Genomic DNA, 17,577 nt, shown 5'->3' with positions numbered 1-17,577 from the left:
CCAATGGCAGTGGTAGTGAGTAGGGGTGTGTACAAATCCAGATTGCTCAGTTCGGTTCATGTCCAAACTGGACTTGAACCGAATATATATAACATTCACTGCCTCTGGGGGGTGCTGCCATGGCCAAGGGGTTCTCTGGTCTCCCAGTCTCTCTTGGGTTGTTTTGGACCATTTTCAGGCTGCTCCAGCCATTGCTGAGGTGGTGGTGACCATTTTGGAGGCCGCTGCACATGTGCCGTGGCCATTTGTGTGGCTGGGTCATGACCTGGCTACAAAAATGGCCAGGGTGCATGTGTGACTTCCCCCAACAACTGGAAATCCCATCCCTGCCTTGTATTCATTGTGACATTAATTTGTCTCCATCTTACTCTGTTCCCAAAAATGGCCAGCCAAATGCTTCTGGGAAGGTCAAAAGCATAATGATAGTGCTCCTCCCAACCCACCCCTTTTGTTTCTTGCATGTTTTCTACTTCTGAAAATAGAAATTCCATTTATTTGTTATGACTGAACATAAGGGGTTTTCATGGGTAGTGCTGGGGTGGAGTGCATAGGGGGAGCTTTGGTAGTTTTAGTGAGATTAATAGCACCCTCACTTTTAGGAGGCACCATCTGCCAATGCCATAGACCTAAAAAAATGACATGGCGAGATGCTTTCAGCACTCCCATGCTGGCCTCTTTTAACTGACTCTTGTGGTTCCATTTGTTCACTGGATGGGCTAAATAATTCCATGTATCTGCCACATATAACTACTGAACAAAACCATAAAAGAACAAACTCAAACCAGATTATTCATTGCATTTAGAATAGCAATGAATATACCCCGACCCCCGAAAGTCAAAGTAACACCCAATTGAAAAAGTCAGTGTTTCAATGGCTACAGAATTGTGCTTCTAATTTATCTTTCATTCTAGACTGTTGATGTCATCCTGGAAACTGGCAGTGGAAAGATTGCAGCTCAGTGGTAGGACATACGCTTCGTGTGCAAAAGTTCAATCTGTGGTATCTCCAGCTGAAAAAGATCCCAAGTAGGATGGCAAGGAAAGATCTTTCCACCTGAGACTGTGGAGAGCAGCCTGTTGATCTTTATGGTGCTAGAAGAGGACATACAGCATTATTTATGGGAGGATGGGGTTTAGTAAAATGTCATAATAAAGTTCTTCTTAGCATGTATATTGAATGTTTTAACTCATTATTGACAAAATGGCATACCAGGTCCTGTGATTCTTTAGAGAAGTTATTGTGTTAAAGAAGCTGTGCATTGGTAGTTCTATTGTTAAAACTTAGAAATATCGCATTACATGTCAATGTGCAGCATTATGGCTTCATAATAGGATCCTATGGGGGTTGGGGAAAAGATTAAAAAAATGTTTTATATCGCCTGCTTGCCCATTTCTTTTGTAGTTTGGGTTGTAGGTAGCACCCTTCATGCCTCACCAATCAACCCACACATATGAAAAATAAATATGACAGAGTAACATTGCCACTTAAAGTGTGTATTCTGGAGTTGGAACATTGCACACTCAAAAGAAAGATCAGAGAAATGTTATATTTAGTCAAACTGAGGCCTGGAATTAGTGGCAAGGAAGAATTTAGAATCTTTTATTTTATTTTATTTAAAATAATCCATTTGCTTTCCCTGGATCACACTGAAAACCTGCCTACTAGGACTGTGCACTTCAGTAAAGTCAGATTCCCAACATTAGAAATCCCTGCCCCCACCAGCAGGAGGCAGCAGAATGTGGGGCAAGTGCTCCGGGTAGTGCGGTGGTGGTGGGGACCCTTTAACTGCCCACACAGTACTGGTGCAGGGAGAAGCTCTGAGTGGAAACACCATCCCAGACATCCGCACATCTTCCCAGCAGCTGCACAGGCTTCCCAAGCTGCTGGTATCATGCCCTGCCCATTCACAAAGCTCTCGAGAACTGCTGTGCTTCCCAACTGCCCCTGTGCCAGTGCTGGGTAGACAATTTAAAGGCCCCCACCACCAATGTTGTAAATCCAACCTTACTATACAGGTGAAACTCGGAAAATTAGAATATCGTGCAAAAGTCCATTAATTTCAGTAATGCAAATTAAAAGGTGAAACTGATATATGAGACGGACACATTACATGCAAAGTGAGATAAGTCAAGCCTTAATTTGTTATAATTGTGATGATCATGGCGTACAGCTCATGAAAACCCCAAATCCACAATCTCAGAAAATTAGAATATTACATGGAACCAAGAAGACAAGGATTGAAGAATAGAACAATATCAGACCTCTGAAAAGTATACAGTGTACTGTGCTTGATTGGCCAGCAAACTCGCCTGACCTGACCCCATAGAGAATCTATGGGGCATTGCCAAGAGAAGGATGAGAGACATGAGACCAAACAATGCAGAATTGCTGAAGGCCGCTAATGAAGCATCCTGGTCTTCCATAATACCTCATCAGTGCCACAGGCTGATAGCATCCATGCCACGCCGCATTGAGGCAGTAATTGCTGCAAAAGGGGCCCAAACCAAGTACTGGAGACATATGCATGCTTATACTTTTCAGAGGTCTGATATTGTTCTATTCTTCAATCCTTGTCTTCTTGGTTCCATGTAATATTCTAATTTTCTGAGATTGTGGATTTGGGGTTTTCATGAGCTGTACACCATGATCATCACAATTATAACAAATTAAGGCTTGACTTATCGCGCTTTGCATGTAATGCGTCTGTCTCATATATCAGTTTCACCTTTTAATTTGCATTACTGAAATTAATGGACTTTTGCACGATATTCTAATTTTCCGAGTTTCACCTGTATCTTGTTTCACTAGCTTTATTTATTCATTGCTACTATTTTGAGGAGTGAAGTACTTGGTCATATAACATTTAACTGTCATGTTTTATTTACCTAAAATGAGGTATAGTTAGAAATAAAAAAAGTTTATTATATTTTATTATAAAACAAAGCCTTATTAACAAAGCAGAAAACCATTGTTTTTACCGCTTCAATTACTGTTTGTTTTTAAAATAATTTTTTACAGGTCAGTATTAGTTAGGATTTTCAGATTGGCAATCTAGATCTTGGGTGTGCTGTAGTGTAGCTGCTCACAGAATTTCCTGCAGTACTAAAGACCCCAGCAGTCTGGGCAGCAAACACAGGAACTGGCAGCAGAGATAGGAAGTACCAGCACAAACAGAGACCATAGGTGGAACTGGAGGGGGCAGGCAGGGCACGTGCCCTAGGCGCCACTGAGGTGGGGGTGTCACGCCAGTTCTTGCCACCCCCACCCCATTGCCCACCTGCCCAGCCCCAGGGCCCCTCAGCCACTTGCCTCCAGCTCCGGCCTAGGATTGGTGAGGCCTAGGATCGGAGCAGCCTGCAAACTGCAGAGCTCTTCTCTCCCCGCCTCTCAGCTGATCGGCGGGTGGGCGGGGCTTCCAGAGAGGCCTCCGAGTAGGCCTCCCTGAAGCCTGAACTCGGCAGGCTCCAGCAACCCAGGAAGGAGTTTGGCAGAGCTCCCTGCAGCAGACCAGACCATCCAGCACAGCTTTTGCAAGGTAGGCTGTGGATTCCTTTTTATGGTTACCCCCGTATATAGGGATCTGCTTGCCATAGGGCTTTGATATGGGTGATGGGGCGAGACTGAGAAGTCTCTGAATATTTAATTTAAAACAGACTGAAAAATGTGCTGGCTTTTAAAACAAAAACTATCTAAAGCCTATAAGTGGCTTGTTTCATGTCAAAAAATTACAAAAACTTCTGGAACAAATATTCATTCATTCATTCATTCATTCATTCTTTCATTCATTTATAAATGCACTTATGTTCAAGTTGTTTTGCAACCCAGAAGGTCTGAGTGAGAACTGTGAAGCATGTGTTGTGCTTTTATTTTATTTTATTTTTCTTGTGTGTGAATTGCTCTCCAATAACTTGCAGGGACTTCAGGGTAAATCTGGCCAACATGTGAATGGAGCACCTCCATTCCAGAGGAGATGTGTGTTAAAGCGCTTTAAAAGCCTTGTGTGAAAAACCTCCTGGAATCAAACTTTACTGAATTTGTTCAGAATTCTGAGAAAAGAAACATAGGCTCACCCTGCATGGTTGAAAGTCTCCTTTGCTAATCTGCAGCGAGGGGGCCATTTTAATAATTAGCATTGCTAGTGTGTTCTAGGCATTAAAAGTAGCACAAATATATAGTACTCAATGTATATCACTATATACTGTGAAGTGTGCATGTGTGTATTCAGTGAAATGTATTTCCAGGCAGCATACCTATTTTGAAATATCAGACTTAAATCCTTGGGGGCCTGGGGTGTGTGGAGGCCCTGGACTTTGAGGGGCTGGGGGCCCATTTTAAAATCTCATCTTGGCCCATTCCAACCTTGCTATGCCCCTGGCGGTCACTACACATGGGTTTCTGCACAACACCTGCACAGAAGAAACTTCCATGTAGAAAATGTGTCTCTTGTAAATTGACCCTGAATTTCCCATCCATGACTGGGATATTTGAGAGTTAGAGTCAATAATAAAAGAACAGCACACTGCTTGTGACAGGAAGGGGCAAATTACAATGATTTCTTAGTCTGTCAGGGGCTGGTTTTGGCCCTGGCAGAACTTGACTGTCTGCTCCTGTTGCAAATGCCTCTGTCTAGTGTGGCAAACTAATGTATCCTCCTCCCTCTTGGTGTCAAAGTAAGCACTGGTGTGGTGAAAGCACATATACCCCATCATGAGCCAACAGTCATCATAAGACAAAGGCTGGCAGGAATCATTCACTGGTTTATAGACCCCACCACCACCTTCTTCTTCCCCTATTTTGCTAGTGGCTATTTGGGCAGGTAATCATCTAGGACAAAGTCATGTTTTTTAAAAAGAATGAGATGAGACAGAGAAAATGACACTTGGAATCCTCGCATAACTCCTGAGTGTTGTTCTAAGTCTTTTACAGAGATGGCTCATGTTTTCAGGTTTTGATCAACAACCATGTCTAGATGGTACAGTGTTCCTTTTAACGAGGATTTCCAGATATTGTTGACTACAAGTCCTATCATTCCTGTTTGGACAGGGGCGCAATTTCATTGCTTGCCCTAGGCGCTATTTTCCCTAGTTACACCTCTGACAGAGACTCAGATATACAGACCATTAGAAAACAAAAGACTTAGTAAATACATAGGAATTTAGGAAACTGCCATATACTCAGTCAGACCATAGGTCCATCTAGCTCAGTATTGTCTACACAGCCTGGCAGCAGCTTCTCCAAGGTTGCAGGCAGGAATCTCTCTCAGCCCTATCTTGGAGATGCTAGGGAGGGAACTTGAAACCTAGATGCTCTTCCCAGAGCAGCTCCATCCCCTAAGGGGAATATCTTACAATGCTCACACATGTAATCTCCCATTCATATCCAACCAGGGTGGACCCTGCTTAGCTAAAGGGACGTCATGCTTGCTACCACAAGACCAGCTCTCCGACGAAATACATTAAATGTTGTTATTAAAACCCTTAATTTACAACTCTGGAGCTATTTATAATTTACAAATCTGGAGCTATTTGTTGAAGATTAAACAAGAGAGTACTCACCAATTGGTGATGAAGCTGGGATATCAAAATCACATCTGCATGATTCACTCTGGCCTTGAAGCCCCACAGCCTCTGAATATTAATGCAGCTGACCTGTACACTGAGTAAAAGCTATGGATGGTCTCCTTTGCATTCTATGAAATTGCTACCAAATTAGATAAGGAAGATGATGCTATTAGAAGAGCAAAACTGCTGCTCCAGTACAGAACATTTTCCCAAAATGCCAGGGTGAAAAGGTACCTAAAACTGCCTTAAAGAAGTATTTTACTCCACACAGAAATGTTGTGATGGAACAGTTTAAGTTTGGGGATAGAATGCAAGCACTTTGTGAATCTGTAGATGCATATGTTAATGCACTTGGAGAATTAGTTAAATCCTGTGAATATAGAGAGTTAGAAGCCAATATGATTCAAGATCAAGTAGTGGGAAAATACATATACAAAGATTTATGGGATAAATAGTGGTGCCTGGTGAGGCTGGTGCCGGGAGGGGGGGGGCAGCAAGAGACACCTTTAAAAGCACATTAGAAGGTGCTTACCCGTAGCTGCCTTGAGCAGTGACACTCTGCCCAGCATCCTGGCATTGCTCTGGCATTCACCTGGCCTCTGTGCATGTGTGGATGTCATCTGCATGGCCAGCAACAGCATGCTGACCATTCAAATGTCCTCCGCACATGCGTATCCTATGGGAGTTTGAGGAAAAGGTTAAAAAAAAAATGCCAATTTCTTTTGTGGGTTGGGTGGTAGGTAGCACCCATCATGCCCTACAACCCAACCCACTTTGGTATCCCCAGGTGTTTCGAGTTTCCCCATTGTGCCCTATGGCCAAAACACTCAAAACATTTCAAATTTGTTTCATCGAAACAGATTGGAACAAAAATGTGCATGAAACAGACGAAATGTGCGGAATGTGTATGAAACAAACAAAATGTTTTGGTCGTTTTGTAGCCATTATGAAATGAAATGCAAACTCTGTTTCGTGCACATCCCTATTATTTAAGGACAAATCATTTCTCTGGCTTCTTGATCTGGTGATGTGACTAGTGCTTGGGAATAGTCTCATCTGGAATGCACAAGTCCATTGTCCTAGGTTGTAAAACTAGATAGAAAACAAATGCTTAAAATTAATTAGGAATAACTAGCATAATTATTGCAACATTTATGAAAATAAAATTTAGAGCAAGTGGCATAAAGACAGCTCTAGGGAAATGCCCCATTTCCAGAAAGGAGTATTCATTTAAAAATGTGATTAGGAATCAGTATTCTAACAAAATAAAACAATGTTATTAAAATTAATTCTTAGTCTTCCCTGGTTCCCCTAATCAGGAATTATATCTTTAAAAGCATTCCTGAATCTGTTTTTGATCAGAATCAAATAAAAGGCTTCCGCAGGAACAGATGGCACTAGTTTTAATTCTTTGTTCCCTAATTTAGATAGTTTGAAAATGATTTTTTAACATTTGATTACAAAAACATTAATGTCACCTGATTTCTTAGCTCAATCTGTTTATGCTCTTATAACCTGAGTTTAGCATCTCTGGGAATGACCTTAAGGGCTGTTGCTGCTTGATGTGAAATCCAGGATTTCCTGTATTTTATTATGTAGGTGCTGAGGTGCAGTAGCTGTTTTAGGGGTTAAAAGTTGTAGTCATTGATGCGTATATATTAGGCTGAATTCATAAAACACTGCGTGTTGCCTGAGTCACAGTCTAACAACAGTAACCAATAGAAAGAATAGAAGAGAATCCAAGAAAGCTGAGGTAAGCTTGATTCTGAAGCACTGTCAAATTAGACACAAAAGAATATTACATGCCTTGGGTAATGTGTCTGGGGATTACTGCTGTATGTTTTAGGGTTTTATGGTACAAAGTTCCAAGAGTTCAAACTACAAATAATGTGAAGGAAACAAAGACTACTTTTGTGCTTAAATGATTTCCAGCAGCCTTCAAAAATCAGCACCTGAATATTTAAGGTAAAATAGTTTAAATTCTTATTAATGTTGAGATATGGTTATTTATGTCAAAGAAAGATTTATCAGTATGATGGGTTAAGTCAAATATAACATTGATTGGAAATCTCTTTTTTCTTTTTAAATTAATTCAAGCAGCATCTTGCAGTTTTGTGGACTATTATGCAAGAGTTTCAAAGGCTATCAGGTCTGTGATTTATTGAACTTGATGTTTTGATCCAGTATTGATAAACAATACAATTGTCATAAACAATACAAGGCACTGGTTTCCCTTTTGAATGAGTAATATTTGACTTTCTATCCATTGTATTGTTATTAACAAAAATATTTATAACAATATTATTGTTGTTTTTAAAAAGTTCAGCTTTCTTTATTGTACTTCCATGTGCTGTTGCTAAATTATTCTTGGGTTTTTTTAAGAAAAGATACTAACTCAATATTTTATAAACCAAGACACACTTTAAATTTGGAATGCACTGTTACTGTACTATAGAAACAGTACTGTATTACAGAATCTTGGATTGCATATTAGGTTTCTTAATGTATAACCCTGATAAATGTTACATTTAATGTGAACAAGAATGGATTTAGACAAAGAAATCTGAGTATGTGTCAAGCTATAAAATTGAAGTTCAAGGCAGACTTTGTTTTCTAAGTAATTTACATTTTTTAGAAGAAAGCCAATAATTTGGGGCACAGGGGAGTGATTGAGAGAGAGAGAGAAAAGGTTTAAGGTTAAAAAAAAAGTTCTCCAGACTTCTAGGGAATATGCTCAGCAAACAGCTGTTAAAATATTCTTTGATCTTCCCCTTGTGTGTGATGAGAATCAGGCCTAGAAAATCTGATCCAGATGCCCTTCCCGTTTAGGAGAGTACAAAAGAACATGTGAGCTCCTTAAAGGAGGACCAAACTAGAAATGGATAGCTGTCATGCCAGTCATCATATGCTGTGTGTCACTTCTGTTTCAAATGACACAGATGAAATATCTTATGTTAGGTAACAGGCCAATGTACAATGTTATTGAAAGCACACACTTTAGTAAGAGAACAAACTATATCTAGCTTCTTTGAAGCAAGGTCTGAATGTACATGTAGCTTCTCTAATAAACAATGTAAAGGAATGGCAGAATAAGGAATATCCTTTGTGGGGAATATATTCCAACTGTCCCCATTTACTTGGGACAATTCCTATGTATTCTAGAACCTGGAAAATCACTGTTCCTATTTTAGCATCTGGTGGGGTGGGGGTTGCCTTGTTTAAATGGAGCTAGTGTGAGTTGTTGAAAGTTGTCATTCTTCAGGGTTCAGTCTCCTCCTTCTAGAACTTGGATGACTGAGGTGTGTGTTTGGATGTATCATCTCCCTAGTGCATATGTAGATAACTGCATGTACATGGACACTGAGGGCCAACCTAGATATCTGGAGCAACCACACATTTGATATATATGTGGAGCAGCCATGTATGTATCAAGCCAGACGCTTATACCATTTGCCTATAAAGCAGGTACAGGGAGTCCATTTAAAAAAAATACATGGGGGGCGGGAGTGAAACCCATCCTCTCCTTTGCCTAACTGTGTTCCACTGCTCTGGAACAGTCCTCCCACCCAGGCCATAGCATACAACAATTATGCTTTTCTAATATTCCTTTACCAAAGACACTGTCTTAGCTTTTACATTGGTAGATGACATGCTACCACAAAGGAAACAAATATAGCACAGAGTGGTTGGGAGGGGCAACCTTCAGAAATATGTCATAGTAGAAGGGGTGCATAATTCAAGCACATGAGCCCAGTCATTCTTTTTCTCAGGATAGGGACATTACAAACATATACCAATTTTTACCTGTGAAATGATGCTGGATATGATACTGTATTGTCCATTTTCTTTTAAATACTACTTACCCTTTTCTCTCTTGGAAAATATCATCTATCCCATGCAAGGCTCTCATCATAAAGATGACACTCTCATATGTTATTTGTAAGTTAAACGAATGTATTGCTTGCAAAAACAGCCATTGCGATGGTTATTCTTGTATATAACTACTCTGTTTCTCTTTCTAAGGTAAACTATGAATGTAAAACTCTATTCCAGCTTTTTGGTAGTCTTCTTGGCCAATATTGTGTGGACTCGAAATATCAGACCAATGTATGATCAACTTGACCCATATGACTGGTCATTCTACAGCTTTGAATGCCCACAACAATGCTTTTGTCCTCCTAACTTCCCCAATGCTTTATACTGTGATAGCAAGGAACTTAAAGAAATACCTGTCATCCCAGCAAGAATTTGGTATCTCTATCTCCAAAACAACCTCATTGAAACAATTACAGCGAAATCCTTTGTGAATGCAACTCATCTTAAATGGATAAATCTGAACCACAACAAAATCACTAGCAGTGGAATTGAAAAGGGTGTCTTCAGCAACTTGAAAAGTTTGCTCTACTTGTTTCTTGAAGACAATGAGCTAGAAGAGGTGCCTGCTCCACTGCCAGGAAGCCTAGAGCAGCTGCGTTTGGCAAGAAACAAAATCACGACAATCCCTGCAGGCGTCTTCAGCAATTTGGAAAACCTCACAATGCTAGATCTCCATCAAAACAAGCTATTGGACAGTACAATTTCAAGTGACACCTTCCAAGGACTTATCAACCTCATGCAACTCAACATTGCTCAAAATGCACTCACTAAAATGCCACCCATTCTTCCAGCTAATGTAATGCAGCTGTTTTTGGACAATAATTCTATTGAAGCAATACCAGCAAACTACTTTGATGCAATGCTCAAACTGATTTTCCTTCGACTGAACAACAATAGATTAACCGATGCAGGTCTACCAGCCAAAGTCTTTAACGTTTCATCTCTTCTTGACCTACAGCTGTCTTTCAATGAACTCACTAAAATCCCAGCTATCAGTGTTCACCTTGAACATCTTCACCTTGATAACAACAAAATCAACAGTAAGTGCAGGATCAGCGGTCTAAGCCAGAGGTTTTTCCAAAGAAATACCCATCTATTGTTTCTGTTTACCATACCAAGATCTCAGTCCTATATGCCCTTACCTGGATGTAAGCTCCATGGAACACAGTTCACCTTACTTCTGAGTGAACATGCTTAGGATTAGCCTGTACATGGCATGAAGGAGTAAAGACATAGGGTTTTTTAAATTACAGTAATATTTTTATACATTTTATTATTTAATTGGGACTTATAGTATTTTGCAAATATGGGTGCAATTGATCTAAAATTTAAATCCAAAGAATTGTGACTTAGCCTTATTTTGTCTACTTGTGAAACTCATCTCATGTTGATATGACAGTGGGGAAGGACCCAATGCTTGTGTCCTACTGCATACAGTAAATGAAGGCTAGGCAGTCAAGAGACAGGAAATGTGTTGCCTCTGCTTTTCAGTTATTGAAACTGAATTTGGTTTACTTTCTTTTGTATAACTACAAAAGAAATGGTGTATCTTTAACAGAATGTAATGGGATGTATAACTAATGGTAGGGACAGGTAGCAGTGTATAAGCAGCAATCCCAAGACAAAATTTGAGTACCCAAATGGGACTCTTGTGGGGAGCCTAGTATGTTCAAGAGGCACTTCCCAGAAGAGGCAGAGACCAGTAAAAAGATTAAGCCCATGGAAAATGCTCTGATTTAGCTAAGAGGTACAAGTCCCCTTCTGCTGCCACCAAGCACTACATCCATACATGTTATCAAATCAACCCAGAGAAACCTAATGCAATCAAGATTCCAACTGTTATTTGGAGGGGGGGGGCAGACTACAACTCTACATGTGCATAATTCAAGCACATGAGTCCAGTCACATCAGGCCACATGTGCAGCAAATATATATGCATCTTGTGGGAGGAAAAAATTACAGGTGGACCTCATTATCCACAGGGGTTCCATTCTGCCCTGAAACCATGGATAGCTAAACTGCAGATAATGAGACTTTGAGGCGAGTCTCACGATCAGTGAGACTTGCCAAAATGAGGTCTGCAGGGAGAGAGGGCTTAGCCTGCTCTCCCTTCAGACAATCAGGCAGGAAGCCCAGGGTTGCCGGATTGGCAGCTCACACGACTGCCGGCTCTGTCACGGAGCAGGCGGGGTCTGCAGGGATCGGGGGCCGTGGGGCCCCTGGAAGTTCCAGGATGCCCCACACGAGCACGTGGGGCATCCTGGAGAGACCCCCAGGGCCGGGAGGCTGGTCTCAGCCTCCTGACAGGGGTCTCCTCGTGTGTTGCTGCGATGCGGAGCCGCAGCACGGCAATACACAAGCAAATAGACAGGGTTAGCGGAGCGCTCTGCTAACCTCATCTAAGGGGAGGGCTCCGTAAGCAGGTTACCCGCTTTGAGGACACTGGGCTCACTGGTGAGCCCAGTGGTTCTCACACTCTCCAGAAAGCAGGCTAGGGTACCTTAGCCTGCTTTTTGGTGATCATGAGAATCGCCTCTTTGAGTAAATGGGAATTGTGGAGTTAGGTTCCTGGAGGGCCCCCCCAAAAAAAAAAATCAGAAAAAGAGAGAGAGAAGAAAGAGGAAGAAAGAGAGACAAAAAAGCAATGTACCATGCTCTCCAGATCTCCAGCTGACCATCAATGTCCCCCCCCCCAACTGCAATTCAGCCATTTTTCTGTGGAAAATCACAGATTTCTTTTTAACAGAAGAGCCTCAAAATGGCTCCTTTAAGCAAAATGGTGGTCAGAAATGACCTCGGAGGCCATTTCCAGCCACCTAGGAACCACAGATATGTGGATCTTAACCCTTTCTGTAACCACATATATTGAGGTCGAGTATTTATTGCCCGACCACGGATACATGAATCCTTGGGTTTGGGGACAGCGTGTGATGAGGTCCACCTGTAATCATGTAAAGATATTCTAGAAAATACATTTGTGCATTTCACAGATGAGCAACTCTGAGGCTTTAAATCCAAAGGATAGTAAATGAGTCCAGGACAGGAAATTCAAACTCCAGACAATTCAGAAACCTCAAGCCACAATATGCATCTCATTAGGGAACTAAGCATCTAGAAATAAACTTTTACCCATTGTACTCTTCCTCCTTTTTCCTCCTTTTTCATACACACATGGAAACATGCTCTCTCACAGCCAGCTATTAATATTGCTGCTAATACTACAAATATTTTATACTGCTTTTCAACAAACAAAATGCATTCTTTCACACAGACAAGAAAATCTCTCTCTCTCTCTCTCTCTCTCTCTCTCTCTCTCTCTCTCACACACACACACACACACACACACACACACTGAGAGCCCCAGCCAACCCCTCACCTGGGAGATGGCTGCTTCTACCTGATGCTCCAGTCTAGTCTTTCTCAGCTGGACAGACAAGTTGGCACAGGCAGTTGGTACTCAGACAGGCTATAAGCCCGATCAGTCAACATGAGCAAGTTTACAGCTGACTTAACTGAATGGAGCTGGTGAGCCAGCCTGAATAACCAACCAACAAACCAATGTGGCACAATTCCTGACTGACATTTTCACTCACTGCTTGTTGTCATCCTCCTTAATCACCACTACTGCTGCTGGACACAGCAAGATACACTGCTGTTTACAATGGGTAGGAATGGATGGGCATTGTGCAACTGTGTCACTGTGCAAACATACACACTTCTGGATAACATACTCTCCCCTGCAGGCTATTTGTATACTTAGCACTCCAGAATACTCCCACTCAGTCTTCACAACTCAGGGCAGATTACAATATGTCCTTAACTTAATATATCTCCAGAACAACCCTGTGAATGATCCTGGCTAGCCCCCAAGATCTACAAAGTCATCTTAAAAACTGTGCAGGGGTTTGAACTTAGAACTTCTACACCCATCCAATGTCATCCATTGTATCAAAGAGGCTGGTACAGTGTTGCAGTATGATTAAATTTATAATTCATTCATACAAGTGTGCATATATGTTGTCATAGTGTATATATCAGATATCTTAGTATTCTATATTGACATTTTGCCCAAGAGAATGACAATGTGACTGACATTTAATTAGTGAAGTGCTTGATTTCTATGGCATTTGCCACTATGGATCAGATTTCATTGTCAATTTGCTACAAAGAGCTAAATCAATCTTCCTCAACATGCTTGAGGAGCACATAACTTCACAACTGTCAGTTTACATTTTACTTGACTCAGTGAAATAGCAATAGCAATATAGCAATAGCACTTACATTTATATACCGCTCTATAGCCGAAGCTCTCTAAGCGGTTTACAATGATTTAGCATATTGCCCCCAACATTCTGGGTTCTCATTTTACCGACCTCGGAAGGATGGAAGGCTGAGTCAACCTTGAGCCCCTGGTCGGGATTGAACTTGTAACCTTCTGGTTACAGGGCGGCAGTTTTACCACTGCGCCACCAGGGGCTCTTTGAGTAGTTCAGATGCATCGGGTTATTTCTGAACAAGTTGCCAAATTGGTTTCAGTATGATTTTTAAAAATGGAAATGGGTCGGAGAAATGGGTTGGAGAACTAGTGAAGGAGAATTACTTTAAAGATTTTGGAGGCTGATGAGCAGTGTCTAGATGCAGTACCCTTGGCAACATCCTTTCAAAGATCTCAGCATAGGGTAGGAAGACATGAGCAAGTCTAAAAAGGCCTCTGCAGCCCAACCATCTCATGGTGAATGCAGCAGTCTGTTTTAAGTTGTCAGGGTCTTCCTCAAGCTGATAACTTTGGATGGAAGGATTAGTTTTCACTAGGAATGTTTTTGCTAAGGAAACATCAATATCTCTGCAAAGTATTCAGAAGCGATGAAAAAGATAGTTCAAGGTGATCATGGTGCCATGGCACCATCCACTGATGGCTGAGCAGGGAACAGCTTCCTGAAATGTGTGGCTGTGTTCCTTGGGAGAAAACAGGAAGTAGAAATCAGATGCTGACCTTTTGCTGACTTTTCAAGCATATGTTGAAACTTCTATCCTGTATAAAATGAAAAGGTTCCCCCCCCACTCGCGCTACCGATTTTCTCACATATCTGTTTATATTTTCTTTTTAGGTGTCAATGGCACTGAAATCTGTCCAATTCCTATCCCAGGAGATTATGTCTACGAGAGAAATTTACCACGGCTTCGCTATCTCCGCTTGGATGGCAATGAAATTAAACCCCCTATTCCATTTGATCTCATGCTATGCTTCCGACTCCTTCAGGCTGTTGTTATTTAAGCACATCTTCGTCTCATGGTTGTTGTGTCAGTTACTGAAAGAACAAGTTTTGCTGGCATGAAACTTGTTCAATTCTCCATATGTCTCTTTTAAACTTTGGTTTTTCTTTTTCTTCAGTTTTGCACCACTTCCTGTTCTTTATCAAAAAGATTTCCCAGATCTAATCACTGTGTTTCATTTTCTTTCTTTAATGTCATTCTATTAAGACAGTGTTTGTCATTCAATTGTATTTCTTTCTTATGGGTTCCAGAGCCAGGAAAAACCAATGAAAGCTTTTGCCACTGTTGTACATTCTGTATTACTTGACCTATGTATTTAGGAGCAGTGCATTCTGCATATCTAAAGCAGAAACAGAATATATAATTGTTTTGCTTTCCCTAACCTTTATGGAAACATATCAGGAGTAGCTGTCAATTTTCATTTCCAAAGAGTTCTCAGTAGTTTTCATCTGGAATAAACAGCTTTCCTTAGTATGCATATTAGTTATGTGGAATACATTCTTTGAAGCTAATAACTTTTTTCTTGTATCTGGAACAATATTTGATATTTTTGAAATCTGGTCCACCAAGCTACATGGTAGGTGTATCTATTTACATCAACAGATTCAGGATCCAATGTAGTGACTGAAAATAAACACCACATATTGGCAAATGCACTGCATTATACTTTTTAATCTGCAGATACAAAAATAAACTTATTTCCTAGGCCATGTTGACTTCAGATGCTTTTAAAGACTTTCTAAAGTATTCCTATAAAAACGTATATGACACGTTTGTTTATTTTCTGAGCAATCCTTTCCCACAATGTATAGAATGCTTCATGAAATTCTCAAAGGTGTTGCTGTTTTGAAACTAATGCACATTATCAAAATCTATGAAAAATGATCTTGATTACACTGAGTGGCATACTGATATAACTTACAGAATTCAAAATTAAATTGGTTTTGAAGTCCTGTTCTGTCTAATTCAAACAGTATCATTTTAAACATGTACATTTGAAGAGAAGCTAATGCCTGACTGAACCACACCTGAAAATCCACAATAAAACTTTTGCTTTCATAAACATTAGGCAACATTTTTGCATTCAGAGTTAAATTGTGTCAATGGATGGCAACAAAGATAGCTTTTACTGCATATTTCCTACTTCTTATAATGTTCGCCATGACAGAATACTTTTTAAAAAGTAGATTTGCATGTTAAACTGTACATTACTATAATAATAGTAGCCATAGTAATTTATTTTTAAGAAGCAATTTTAGATTATGATGATGATGATATTACTAAATGTATGTGAATCTCCAATTTATATTTTATCACACATTCAGTGTTGAATATAGAGCCATGCTTTCCTTACTCCCACTTATTGCAATGTTTATGCATATTCCCTGGCCCCACATTGTGAAGTCAAGAATTACTCAGGCTGATGCTATAGGGCATATCAGAGACAAGCAAAGACCCTGCTACCCAAAGCAAGTTGGGTCAGGTGAATGATGCTTTGACCTATGAAAGCTTATGCTACAATAAAATTTTCTTTAAGGTACAGCAGGTCTATCAGTTGTTTTTTGCCACTATCAACTAACATAGTTACCACTCTGGTATTTGGTAGGGATGTGAACGGAACCGGCTGGCCCGGTTCAGTTTGAGGCCAGACCAGACTCGAACCCAACTGGGCCAGTTCAGTCCAGCACCCCCTCGAACCCCCCCAATTTAGTTCGGTCCAGGGGGTTAGCGAGCTCCGAAAAGTAAAAAAAATAGCTCACTTACCCCCCGAACATCAGGGGGTGTTTGGTCCAGGGTCATACCAAACGGGTGGTTTGGTTCGACCGCGAATGGTCAAACCGAACCTGTTCTGTGTCAAACTTGTTCAACGTCGAATCTTTTTGCACACCCGTTGTATTTGGCAGTGTATTAGCAATATATCCTATTACCTATTGAGAATCATTTGGAATCATTCAGAATGCAATTAATTTTTCATTAGTGCAAAAAAATAAATTGAGGCTAAGACAAAGAAAACTAATTCAAACTTGCAAACGAGGTTATTTTGATGCTCTTGAATGAAGTACTTCTTCCTAGCATTACTTGTGGCAAAATAGGTACTTGCATGTTCTTCACACATAACATGTGGGGCGAGGATTGACTAATAGATAATCTAATTCCAGAGAAAATTTGTCATGTAAATCAGCACTAAGCTGGTATCTTTGAAGATTTTAGTTGTAGGTCAATCTTTAAAAGAAATTCAGTTGCCACAAAATCATGTGTTTTCAGATAAAGCATGAAATTTGGTATCCCTATGATGCAATGTGTGTTTGAAATTTAATACAATCTCTTTTTCATCTTTCCTTTTTTACAAAATACTGGTACACCAAAATAAATAAATCATTCATTCATTCATTCATTCATTTAACTTATATACCGCCCAAACTTTTGTCTCTGGGCTATTATTATTATTAGATCAAACCTTCTGACATTTATACCACCAATGGAATTACGTCTTGAAAACCCCAACTAAAAATGGCCTATTAGAAATCATTGGGGGGGAATGAAAGATATTGAACTGGTTTTATTTAAAATACCAATTAAACTTTTAATGTCTTGTCACTTCATCAAAATGCCAACAGAAACAGAGGATGGAACATGTTTTTGATTTTGCAGCTCCATTTGGAATAACTAACAACTGTGTCTAAACATGGAAGAGGATCTTCAGACATATGTGTTTGTGGGACGAGGACTTCAAATTAAGCATATTAATGTCTAAAGAAAATTACGAACACAAATGGCATATTAGGAATTAAAATTCCACAATTAATTAATGAAGAGATTTCATTAAAATTCCATTAAAAATTTAGCCATAAGCAGATGAAATAA

General features: G+C 40.2%; 1 protein-coding gene across 2 annotated transcripts; it reads left to right on the top strand.

Moving 5' to 3' along the window:
- The first annotated feature begins 3,456 nt into the window (after positions 1 to 3,456).
- KERA (keratocan) lies at positions 3,457 to 16,252 on the top strand. Of its 2 annotated transcripts, XM_053255958.1 has the most exons (4): positions 3,457 to 3,536; positions 7,409 to 7,527; positions 9,586 to 10,478; positions 14,547 to 16,252. In XM_053255958.1, the coding sequence occupies exons 3-4, from the start codon at positions 9,593 to 9,595 to the stop codon at positions 14,711 to 14,713; spliced, it is 1,053 nt and encodes a 350-aa protein (XP_053111933.1). In that variant the 5' UTR covers positions 3,457 to 3,536; positions 7,409 to 7,527; positions 9,586 to 9,592; the 3' UTR covers positions 14,714 to 16,252. The 2 variants fall into 2 exon arrangements, with proteins under 2 accessions (XP_053111933.1, XP_053111934.1); XM_053255959.1 differs by lacking the exon at positions 3,457 to 3,536 and having other exon boundaries at positions 7,126 to 7,527.
- The last annotated feature ends 1,325 nt before the right edge of the window (positions 16,253 to 17,577 follow it).

The sequence above is a fragment of the Hemicordylus capensis genome, chromosome 5, assembly GCF_027244095.1.
Source record: "Hemicordylus capensis ecotype Gifberg chromosome 5, rHemCap1.1.pri, whole genome shotgun sequence".
Classification (NCBI taxonomy): Eukaryota; Metazoa; Chordata; class Lepidosauria; order Squamata; family Cordylidae; genus Hemicordylus; species Hemicordylus capensis.
This window is presented reverse-complemented; position numbering and strand designations above follow the sequence as displayed.

Excerpts from the sequence above, each read along its gene's own strand:
- KERA (XM_053255958.1), top strand. The coding sequence starts at position 9,593 with ATGAATGTAAAACTCTATTCCAGCTTTTTGGTAGTCTTCTTGGCCAAT. Across the intron at positions 10,479-14,546 it reads TGATAACAACAAAATCAACA|GTGTCAATGGCACTGAAATC; the intron begins GTAAGTGCAGGA and ends TTTTCTTTTTAG.